The 11,956-nt window shown below is 40.1% G+C and overlaps 1 protein-coding gene across 1 annotated transcript in view; it reads left to right on the plus strand.

The window, feature by feature from the left end:
• Positions 1 to 6,762: 6,762 nt before the first annotated feature.
• Positions 6,763 to 11,956, plus strand: part of LOC102312956 (pentraxin fusion protein-like) — a 27,774-nt gene continuing 22,580 nt past the window's right edge. The window contains exons 1-5 of the mRNA XM_042228210.1: positions 6,763 to 7,042; positions 7,143 to 7,279; positions 7,431 to 7,725; positions 7,838 to 7,986; positions 8,073 to 9,110. Coding sequence (XP_042084144.1) covers positions 7,038 to 7,042; positions 7,143 to 7,279; positions 7,431 to 7,725; positions 7,838 to 7,986; positions 8,073 to 8,377 — 891 coding nt within the window. The 5' untranslated portion in view covers positions 6,763 to 7,037 and the 3' untranslated portion in view covers positions 8,378 to 9,110. The remainder of the gene's footprint in view (positions 7,043 to 7,142; positions 7,280 to 7,430; positions 7,726 to 7,837; positions 7,987 to 8,072; positions 9,111 to 11,956) is intronic.

Raw genomic sequence — 11,956 nt, forward strand, 5'->3', positions numbered from 1 at the left:
ATGGGTATCTTGTCCAAGGATATTTGGAGATCGAACCACCGACCTTCTGATTAGTGGCTGACCTGCTCTGCCACCTGAGCTACAGCCACCCCCAACATAAAGAAGCAGTGTGTCCCATTCAGTTCCTAGTTGGCCACTTGACTTTCTTTTTGTTTTGGGTCTTGAGCAATAGGCCGTCGGGCTTTTTGGAAGACTTACTAAAACGTTTCTTTGAACTTCGGCTACTTTTTACATTCATTTTCAGTCATGTGTCTGTACCTGATCATTTACAGAGAAACCCCAACAACAACAACAATATAGGTATGAACTGGGACCTGCCGACAGAGAGAGAGAGAGAGAGAGAGTCTTTCCTCTTGAATATTTGTTCAGTATTGTATCAACCTCCTTAAATGTGTACTTATTATTGGCGATTAAAATTCCAATTCAAGAAATAAAATGAAAGAAAATCCTTTAAATGCATTTATGTATTTCCAGACATACAGAGGATCTTTGCGTTGCAGCATTTACCTATATGAAAACGTTGTTTTTGGAAAGCAGTTTATGCTATTAGCAATCTGAATTAAAACAACTGATTTATATTATTTGTTCAGCTGTTTAGCAGTTGGCCTTCTCTTTCATTTGATAACAGGAAATTAAAGTAACTACTGATCATGAGCTGACCGTAAAGTTCGAGATAGGAACCACTGCAGTCTAGAACACTAACAGTCTGTTTTACACTGTAGCTCATGATCAGTTTCAGTGGATTTGTTTGAGATTTTTCTTGTTATTTCTTATGAGATGTCAAAGTAAAAGCATCAAAAGGACACAGATCAGTGAGCATGGATGGGTGCCTGACGCTTTATCTGCAATTCCTCTGTTTGAACTGTAGGTGGAGCTGCTACATAAAACATTGACCCCAGACTAAAGGCTCCAGTGTTCCTCTTCTAACTGGACTACAACACAGGAATCAGCTCTTAGAACTACAAAGTGAAAACATAAATGTGGTTGGTAGAAATACATACATTTTCAGTTATAACGTTCCAACTTCATTTGCCCACTAAACACTGGACGTCAGATAGACGTGCAGATCATTTAAACAGGTGCTGGTCATATACTAATGCCACTCAAAAAGTGAAAGTTCATTGCACACCGACTGATATATTTGAAGTGTTGATTTCTTTTAATTTTGATGATTATAACTGACAAATAATGAAAACCCCAAATTCATCTCAGAAAATTTAAATATTTTGGCAGAGAGGGTGTCTGCCTCCCAAATCCAAACTGGAAGCTGGATCCATAGAAGAGGGGCCTGAAAGCTGCAGGCTCCTCCCATTCTACTATTAAATAGTAGAATATGGACACTACACATGACTGAAAAATGAAAAAACAAAACCAAAAAACAACCAAAAGTTATGTCATCTAACGCTAATGTGTGCAGTGTGTGGGTGTTTCTGTCCTTTACAGAGCAAACAACATTCGAATAAACACAAATGACCTGGAACAGAAAGAAACTGATTGTCGTCAGCCATATACAGAGAGAGCGGTAACCAAAGTGACAAACACTGCTCTAACTAATAACCCACCAATGCATAGAGGCCTGAGGGCCATCTCACACATTTATTCAGAATAAAACAGGTTTGTGTGTTTGTGTTACTCCAGGACGTCAACATGACACGTTCAAGGACCCAGTAAACATCAGAGCAGACAGCTGTTCATAAACATGTCATAAAAACATGCTTAAACTATTCAAAGCAGCCCCTGTGACCACTGCTGCAGAGCAGAATGAACAGTACTGATGGGGACTATGAAGGTTTGCAGTTTAATTCCTGCTCTTGCAGGATCAGTGAGTGTCTGGTTAAAGATAAACCTCATGAACACAACTTTAAATCCCCACGACATCACCAACAGTTCTGCAGGAGGACAGAAGCCCCTGATTTAATCTACCATAATGCTCTGTGATATGTTGTCATGGCAACATGAAGTCCAAAAAATAGAAATACAAAACTGCAAAAGAAGAGGAGGACAACAAGACAGGCAGCTGGAGGAGCTTTTGAAGCAGGACAGCTTTTCTGGATTTATCTTAACTGGAAATTCTGCTAAACAAGTCAAGCTGGAAACAAGGAGGCAGCTGGTTGGATTATATCTGAGGACAGGACGCATGAAGAGAAGCATGAGGAGAGAGGAAACAGCAGAGAGATGCTGTGGAGACGATCGTGGATCAAGTCGAAGAAGCAAGCACCAAAACTGTGAGTAGACATCACACACCAAGAGCTAAAATGACTGTGCTGATTAAGGAAACATTACATTTGGTTAGTTTGGGGTCTGGAGCTTCAGGTTTGTGGGTTCAGTTGGTCTCAAAATTGAAGAAAGACAAAAACATGTTTCTTTCAAAGGTTGTTGGAGGATTCTTACTGTAAGAACTGAAAGTTAATCCGTGGGTTTAACTGGAGAGATCTAAAGGGAACATGACTTCTGGAACAATGTCCTTTGGACAGATGAGAACAAAGTGGAGATGTCTGGCCATAATGCACTGCTATATTTGGAGAAAACTAACACAGCATATCAAGACAAACATCTCACACCAACTTTCAAGCACGGGCGATGATTTGGGCTTAGTTTGTTGGTGACACCACGGCCCGTTGTTAATCAGTGTAGCTTCAGTCATTTTGCAGATGTACTGTTTATAAGGTTGGGGAAACCTGCAGGAAGCTTAGGTTGAAGAAGTCACTTGGATGAATGACAGAATATTTGTTCCACTGAAAACGCAATGTTCACTTGAACAGAATCAACTTTTTAGGATTTCCTTACCTGGATCATTGAGCATGCATTAAGACATTTTAACCAACTTTGGGAAGGACTGCCTAAAGCTAGTATGTGAGCATGAGCAAACTTAACATAAGAGCGCTGACTACAGAAACCACAACAAAAATCTTCCAGAAGGCACAGAGCCAGCTGCTCAATGAACAGGTGAGACAAACAAGTTTTACCATCGATGTGTTAAATTCAAAAGCGGCTCCGATTGAGACTTACAGTGAGTCTAGATGAGAATACCCTTCAAATGGTGTTTGAATTCATTGAAAAGGCTCATCCAGCACAGCATGAACAGTCTAAGACCAGGCAACAAAGCAAGTTTGACTTACTTGTTGACATCAGCAAAACACAGAGCGTATTCTCAGCCGCTAGATGAGAGAAAGATGCCACACTGAGGATGTGGATACATGAGCATGTTTCTGGCAGACAAGTCACTCAAGCAGTGAACAACATTCTCGCAAAATGACTGAACACTGAGAAAAATCTCACGAGTGGAAATGATCACAGCCACAAAATCAGCAATTTAAAAAAAACACAGTGCAGATGTGAAAGCAGATGTGGAAGTTTTGGCCTATCGCAGCAATGCAAAGCCCCCAGCCCTCACATTGCTTAGTAAAGACAACAACATTGTCGTCCTTCTGTCAGACAAGGGTTGGTGCGCAGTTTTGCTAAACCAGAAAGACTATCATGGGAAAATTATGAGCCCCTGAAACGAGACCCAGGAAGTAGTTACAGGAAGATTGTCTGAAACAGGACGATGCTATTAACCGGACCTCATACCACAGGCTATAACCAGGGGAAACTGCACCAATTCTGTATGGTTTACTGAAGATACTGAGAACAGGTACAAGGGGTGTACCTGTAAGATCATATTGTTTATTTGATCAACTTGGTCATCTATAACATCTCAAAGTTTCTGGCTTTGATCCTCAACCTGTTGGTAGTCAGCTCTAAACACCACATTTCTGGATTTTTCTGAGAAGGCGAGAGACGTCATTATGGAGGCAGATGGTTTCGTATGATGTAACATCTCTCCTCACTTGTGTTCCCGTCATTGAAGCAGGATGAGATAACAGGATGACTCCAACTCAGCAACAGAACCACTCTCAGCGTAATGTGTAACATAATATATGAAAAGTATTATACAACAAATTATCATATTACATCCTTTAGAAAGCTACAATGAACATGGTTTACTTTGCTATGGCTATCTGAAGATGCAAGTGTATATACTGCCCCACTCTCTTTAGGTCCTTTCTGGACTCTATATACCCTACAGTATATTTCACTCCACAGATCTCTCATACTCCTCCCAGCCATGCTGTGCAGAAATACTAATTAGCCACCTTTCAGTGGTGCATCTCTAACATGTTGGTCAAAATTCTTTTTTCTGTGGTCAGCAGTCATTCCCTAATTCATTGAAACATAACGTGCAGTGGGATTTGGTGCTCCTGAATCCCCACATGAACATCTCTTGCAATGGGGTCGACGCAAAAGAACATACACTGGCCTGCATAAGAGTGTTATTATAACACTAGCATAGCTGGGGCTGAGATGAATTCTAGTCTCTCTGAACACGACAGAGTATGCAGCAAACTGAGGAGAGTCCTATTAAAACACGTGCACTGGCCATTTCCTGGCTTGATGGTAAATATTACGAAAGCTGCTGGATGAGGCAGCTTCCAAAGCTGTGGCCCAAGAAGCTTTCGGCAAAGTGTAATGAACAGCCAAAATTATATTTGGTTGAGTGGCCTTGTCAACATTAACAAAGTGGAATCCACTCACACCACCACCTGTATTGTACTTTGATGAATTCTGAATCCTGACTAAAAATCAGTCTAAAATTAGCTAAGAGAGCTAGGTCAAGTAGCTCAATAGTGCTCTGACTCTTTGTCAGTGCTCTGACATGTGAGACCGTTCAAATGCAAAACATTTGCAAAACATAGAAACTTAAGGGGCTGGCAGTGTCAGGAAACTCACAGAAAGTGCAAATTAAGTTGTTTGGATGACCCAAATTTGGGTGTGTCTTCCTTCATGCAAACATTGACGAACACTCATTAAAGTTCCAAATGTTCTCCTTTACCAGACTAAATCCAGTATGTTATTTGTAGTACTCTGAAGAAAACTACGGAGAAAGTAAGTCCTCTACTTGCCAGCTGGTGTATACGAGCAATTAATGTCATTTGTTCAATTTCATAATCAATGTGACATTTCAAGGAGACATGAATGGCATGGATTATATTTGGATCTTCACAGGTAAGACAAATGACCTTTTACTAAATGTATTTTCCCATATAAAGAATCAATGCCAGATATTTTATTGTTTTAATCTATCTAAAACCCACACCATGAACCACAATTATGAAGGAAAAAAGTGCACAATCACAAAATGTACTCTTCTTTTACTCATAACCTGCTTTGCTCACTTAGAGATGTTGTGGAATATTATCTTCCCTTAATTCTTTCCTCTTTGGGTGCCTATTTTGAAAAATCAAGAACCCGTTCCAATCTCATGGTCCTGGGTTTGACCAAATGTTTTGTTTTTTGTTTCGGGCTTATATTATCTTTCTTTTGGATGTAAGAGTGTTTTTAGGCTCTAGTATATTTCTCCTCTGTTTCCTCTGTTTCAGTCAATGAAAATGTGGGTTTTGCTGGAAAGACAAATACGAGTGTCTTTCCTGCAATGCTTCAAAGGCTCAAATCACATAATGAGGCATTAACAGTCATGTCATTTCAGAGCCCTGTTTATCTTTGTTCACGTGATATTCTGAAGAACGATCGACACGGGCTTCATTTGGACACGCTCCCTTTGTTCAGCACAGGGCTTCAGTGTCAGACATAATATCCACTAAAGAGTTGCATGTCACTCTACACTCACACATACCAGCCATCAGCTCACGACAGTTACAAACACGTTTGTGCAGTGGCTTTTTTGGGCTTTGCTGGCAAATAGTTGACTGGAAAAGACGCCTCAGCTATCAGAGTAGTTCAGACTTACCACATTACAGTCCAACCGCAGGTGGAGGGACTTGATGTTGAAATGATAACAAATACAGCAGAATTAGAAAATGTGCTGGATAATGCTGAAATCTGAATCCCAATTTCAACAAAAAACAGCATCGGGTGAAATAATCATTCTACAGTTGTTATGTGAAGAAGACTTTTTTCATTTTCTTTCTCTTTTTTTGGCACTTTTATAAACAGTTGTGTCGTCATCTTTCACATTGCAAACAAAACTCAGCAAATGAGATAAATAATGCAAAGTAATGCAAAATAATGCAAGTTGTAGGGTTGAGTGTTTTGCAGAATTTGGTTGTTGACCAAAAACACTAAGCATATTACCAAGTCCACATTGTAAGATGTAAGTATTTTATTATTATAATAATTATTATTATTTTATATTTTGCTTACCTTTTATTATTTAAAGTATTGATGACATCTTTTTCAGCAGTGATGTCTTTGAGAATGCTGTTAACCTATTAAAGCAGCTCATGTAGGGGAGAGTGGTATGTCATGATTCATCATTAAGACGCAAATTCAGAACACATTTTAACGACCACTGAATCACTGTGATTTTTACTTTCCACAATAACCATCTACCAACAAAACATATTGTTAAACTTTTCATGTATTTTTTGGAGGCCTAGAATGTGCCTGTCTCTAAAGAACTTTTGTTCAACATCTGTTATTGACACTGAATCTGTTATGCTAGTATCAATATGATGTCAATCGACACTATAGATATTTGGATCGACCCTCCCACCTCTGCTGTTTATATAGTCTTTAAAAGGGAGAAAAACTAAAGCTCTTTAAATAATTTATGTTAACAGGTATTTTCTTCTTGATGGAATCTGGTGCACCAACAGGTACAACCCTACTCCAACACCCCTTCCCACCACCCTCGACTCCCAGAGCAATCTATTAATTTGACTAATTACTACAGTTTTTTTTCTTAATAAGGTCATCTCCTCCAAAACCTGGCACTGAATCAGAATGCTGTACAGTCCTCAAACAATGACAGCCTGGGTTTTGCTGACAAGGCAGTTGATGGCAACAGAGACTCGAGCTATCAAAGAGGGTCCTGCACACTTACCACCTCACAATCTGATCCCTGGTGGAGGGTAGACCTGAAGAAAGTGTACACAATCGGCGCTGTACTAATTACCAGTACAGTAGAACTAGAAAACGGGCTGGATGGTGCTGAAATTTGGATTGGAAAGTCAACAGAGATCAATGACCATGAAAGCATGAGGTGAAAACACTTGATAAAGCCCCAAATAATGAAATAATTATGTGAATAAGATTTATTCCTTCACTTTCTTTCTGTTTTTTTTGGGCTCTTGCATACACAGGTGTGCTGTGATCTCTCACTTTCCCAGTGGACAGACATTTTACTTTCCCTGCAGGTCTTTTGAAGGACAATACGTCACAGTGTTTCTCCCTGGAAGCAAGAAGATCCTAAGTCTCTGTGAGGTTGAAGTGTACTATGGTAATCATATTTCAGTCTGATGCTGATACAGACGTCTGGTATTTCATAGACTCTGAAACTCAGAAAATGTTGTGAAAATTAAGTGTGACCTTTAAAATAACTGCACAGTGCACCTTCTGCAGAAACCGACTTTTCCTGGTTTTCTTTCAAGGATACCCATCATCCAATTTAGCACTTAAAGGAGAAGCTACTCAGTCATCTACGCTCTCTTTTGCTGCTGCATCCAAAGCCATCGACGGTAGACGGAACTCGTTCTATACCAATGGGTTCTGCAGCCACACTGCTGAAGACGAGACCGACCCCTGGTGGCGGGTAGACCTGCAGCACAGCTTTACAATCACTACTGTAAAAGTCACCAACAGAGGAGATTGCTGTGCTGAAAGACTGGATGGAGCTGAGATCCGAATAGGGAACTCACTGGAGAACAATGGAAACAATAATCCCAAGTAATGATGAGAATTCAATTTTCATTATGAAATGAAATTAAGAGATACATGCTATCCAACTTTGGGAAAATCCATATTAACAGAATATTGTCTGCATATATTCGTCTGTCAGATGTGCTTCCATCTCCCACATAAAAGCGGGTAAAACCTACACATACCAGTGTGACGGAGGCAGCATGGAGGGTCGCTTTGTGAACCTGTTTCTTCCTGGACAGAAGAAAACTCTCACCCTGTGTGAAGTGGAGGTGTATGCTGCCCGAGGTAGAGCTTTTAGTGAGTGAATCTGATCTATTGAAACACACCTGCCTGATAATGACTCATGTCTGTTTGTTCTTTTCGATACTCAGTGGAACCGCTTCCAAATGTGGCCTTAAACAAAGAAACAGTCCAGTCATCGACTTGGTCTGGGACAGAATATTGGGCCTCAAAAGCTGTCGATGGATGCAGAAATGGACAAATGCCACAAGGATGCTGTACCCACACTTCACCAACAGAGGACTCTCCCTGGTGGCACATAGACTTGTTGGGTCTCCATGAGGTCACTGCTGTCACCATCATCAACAGAGTCGAGAGTACAGCTTACAGGCTTATTGGGGCGCAGATCTTGATTGGGAACTCACTGGATCAAAATGGAATTAAAAACTCCATGTAGGACACGATTTCTCCATAAATTTTTATGATTTTATTTTTCTCATTTAAACAACAGCACATTATTGTTTAGCCAAAACATTTTCTTTTGTAGATAAAATAAGTTTGATGTTTGTGTAAATCTATCAGGTGTGGCACTATCAATTCATTAGGGAGTTCCCCAACACACACATTCCAGTGTAATGAAATGGAAGGTCGCTACATCACTGTGTTCTTACCAGGACCTCAGAAAATACTGACGATGTGTGAAGTGGAGGTGTTTGCTTCTCTCTCTGGTATGGCCGTGGTGTGTTTGTTTCTAGCACCATATGTTGTGGTTGCATGTGCTTGCTGTTGCTTTCTATATTGTCTCTATATTGCTTTCCACCTCTCAGTATTCATGTTTTAATTTGGAGCTGAAAGCAACCTTACAATTCAGCCTGTTAAAACAAAATGAAAACAACCAAACATGGTTGGAACAAACGCAACCTGTCAAGATTTTTCTTTTCAGCCCCCAAAGCTGTCACTCCTCCACCAACTCCTCCACCATCTCCTCCCACTGTGAGCGTGCTGCTGGGCGAAAGGAATGTGATGGTTGTGGGAAAGAGGCTTTGCTGGTCTGATGCTCTGATGTACTGTAGACATTATCACTGGGACCTGCTCAGCCTTCACAGCCGACAGGAGCAAGACGAGTTGGAGCAGCTGCTGGGCAGCCTTCCCTTCACCCTCACAGACTACATCTGGCTGGGACTGCGCAGGTACTGTGCTTATCATGTAAATGCTCTTAACACCTCAATGTCAGTGAGACCAAAGCACGTACAAACTCCAAAACACTTGCAAACTCCAAAATCAACTCCAACCATGCAAACTCCAAAACACTTGCAAACTCAAAAACACATGCAAACTCCAAAACACGTACAAACTCCAAAACACTTGCAAACTCAAAAACACATGCAAATTCCAAAACACAACGGAAGTGCTCCAGGACGCTAGGGGCAGTGTTGAGCTTTTGTTACCTAGTAACTACACAAGCCAGGAAGTACCAATGACCGGATTTGGGGTTTGCAGCCTTAAAGGCCGCATTTTAAGGCCGATTACGTCACAGCGACAAGAGAAGGCTTCCCAATTCAAAGGCTGCTCGAAATGCGGCCCTCAAATGCGTCCTTAATTTCCCTGAATTTTAAGGATGGGTCGGTGTAGCCTTCATGGCCCAACATATCCCAGACTTCATAGTGCGGTGGTGGTGTGGATAATTTTGCCGAAAAAAAACGGTGGAAGCGGAGCGGAGGAAGAGTAAACTTTCAGAAGTAAGTACTGAATATTATGTCACTTATTTATGCGCAAATATTTTTTTAATGAAGAACATTAAACCATTATTGTTGGCCACATGTCGGGAAAGTTATGTGACATTAGCGATGTCTGTACTTTCAGAATTAACTTGGTTTTAAAGCCTTTACTTTAAAAAATATATATATAGTCGACCTTAATCTTACAGAGATTGTGATGATTTTGTGGATAATTAAAGTCAGTCATATATCCACAAACACAACAAGCTGAAAGTCAGTGATGCTGCTCGGTTTGCAGTCCTGAATATCACGGCACAAGCAGGATTCACTGCACTGTTAATGTTAGCTATGTTATATTGCTGCCTCTGTTCGGTGGTGTCGAGCCAAACGGACTTTAACGTGTGTTTGAACGAGCTGACGGTTCACTCGTTAAGCTGAAAGAAAGATGCTTTAATCACAGCAGTCACACATGTGTCCACTGCACCATCTGGAACTCTTCTTGTTTAGCACTCGTAATAACACAAACACTAAATCCTCCTGTTTGTAGCAGTGTTACACCTGAGACTGTCACCTGTCTGTCTGTCCTGCACTCTCTCTCTGTTTCTTTCTCTCTGATTGTGGAATAAAAGTATGAACATGTGTTTATAAGTTACACTTGTGTTTGAATCCTGCAGCTTATCACACATTTGATTTCCATGTGTGACACTGCAAGTGTCCAGAGTGAGGACAGACTGAGGGACCCACTGCTGCACATCATCTGTGAGGCTTTGCACCCCTGATGATCCACCAGGACAAACTCAGCAGTGTGTGAGGAAGAGGAGGAGGAAGAGCCAGCAGCAGCTGACAGATGGAGAGAATAGACAGACTGTTCCCTGTTTGTGAAGGACTGCTAGGAAAGTTTAACATAACTGTCTGTCCTGAATCAGTCTTATTAGGTAATGTTCAAATAATTGTTATCATCCCAGTGTTTCAGTGTGGGAGAAAGTACTCAGGGCCTTCAAGTTACACACTATGAAAGGCAGCAACAAGTTTAATGTTCAGAAACCTAAAGTTGTATCAGCAGCAGAATGGAGCTAAAATAAATGTTTGTTTCAGTTCTATGAAGCTTTGAGTATTTTGGATCAGTAGCACTGCTGTGTTTGTTGCATCATATTGCTGTAATTGTTTATATGCTTTATATATTCTGAGGTAAGTTGATCTATAGTGTTACATCATATTCTATAAGGATGTTATGTGTTTGTAGACTTTCTGCCCAGTTTGACCCATTTAGCAGAAGTCAGCCTGTTTAAGGCTCTGATATCTATTCTGTATGACTTCAAAGCAGTTATGACATGGTCTGATTTTCTCACCCAATAAAGGAATATTTCATATATCAGTCTACTCTTCATTTTATCAGAAACAGTTATCAAGCTTGTACATTTTCTTTTTATAAATATATGTAAGCAATGAGCCAAATTTAGTAATGCCAACATGAAGGAACAACATTTGTCTCTTATATATGATACACCTATATATGCACTGTCAAAGATACTTGTCTTTGAGTGAAGATTTAAGGTGATAAGACATATAAATAACTGCAACTTGAATCTGTACTGAAGCTCAGTATTTGACACAGAGTTCATGTTCACTGCTGTAATAGCTAATAATGATTAATATAATAACTATAATATTGGCCATATTATATTTACATTACCAAAGTGATATGACTTTAGTCTCATGAACAACATAGCTAATTTTATTTACTAACTAATCTTAAATAACTGTTCAGTACAGAAATGAAGCCCAAAAATCATGTTTTACTGTCCTGTGGTCTCAGCCTCAGATACTTATCAAATCACACAAAGCTCTTGTAGAAACAAACAAACAAACAACAAACAAGACATATGTCACGTTGTACCGTTCCAGCGGTTAGTATCATGGTTGCTAGGCAACCTGGGAAGCGCGACGGAGACTAGACCGTCCCATACAGACAAACTTGCCGTTTATTTTGCAAATCGAGCTCAACACTGCCCCTAGCGTCCTGGAGCACTTCCGTTGTGTTTTGGAATTTGCAATGTTTTTGGTTTGAAGTGTTTTGGATTTGCTACGTGTTTTGGAGTTTGCAAGTGTTTTGGATTTGTAGTGTTTTGGATTTGTCTTTTTGATTGAATTGTGTTTTGGATTTGTACGTGTTTTGGAAGTTTGTAGTGTTTTGGATTTGTAGTGTTTTGGATTTGCAAGTGTTTTAGTTTGCAAGTGTTTTGGATTTATGTGTTTTGGAGTTTGTCGTGTTTTGGAGTTTGCATGTGTTTTTAGTTCATGTTTTTGAGTTTGCAAGT

The sequence above is a fragment of the Haplochromis burtoni genome, unplaced genomic scaffold, assembly GCF_018398535.1.
Source record: "Haplochromis burtoni strain Fernald_Lab_line unplaced genomic scaffold, NCSU_Asbu1 Contig_312, whole genome shotgun sequence".
NCBI lineage: Eukaryota > Metazoa > Chordata > Actinopteri > Cichliformes > Cichlidae > Haplochromis > Haplochromis burtoni.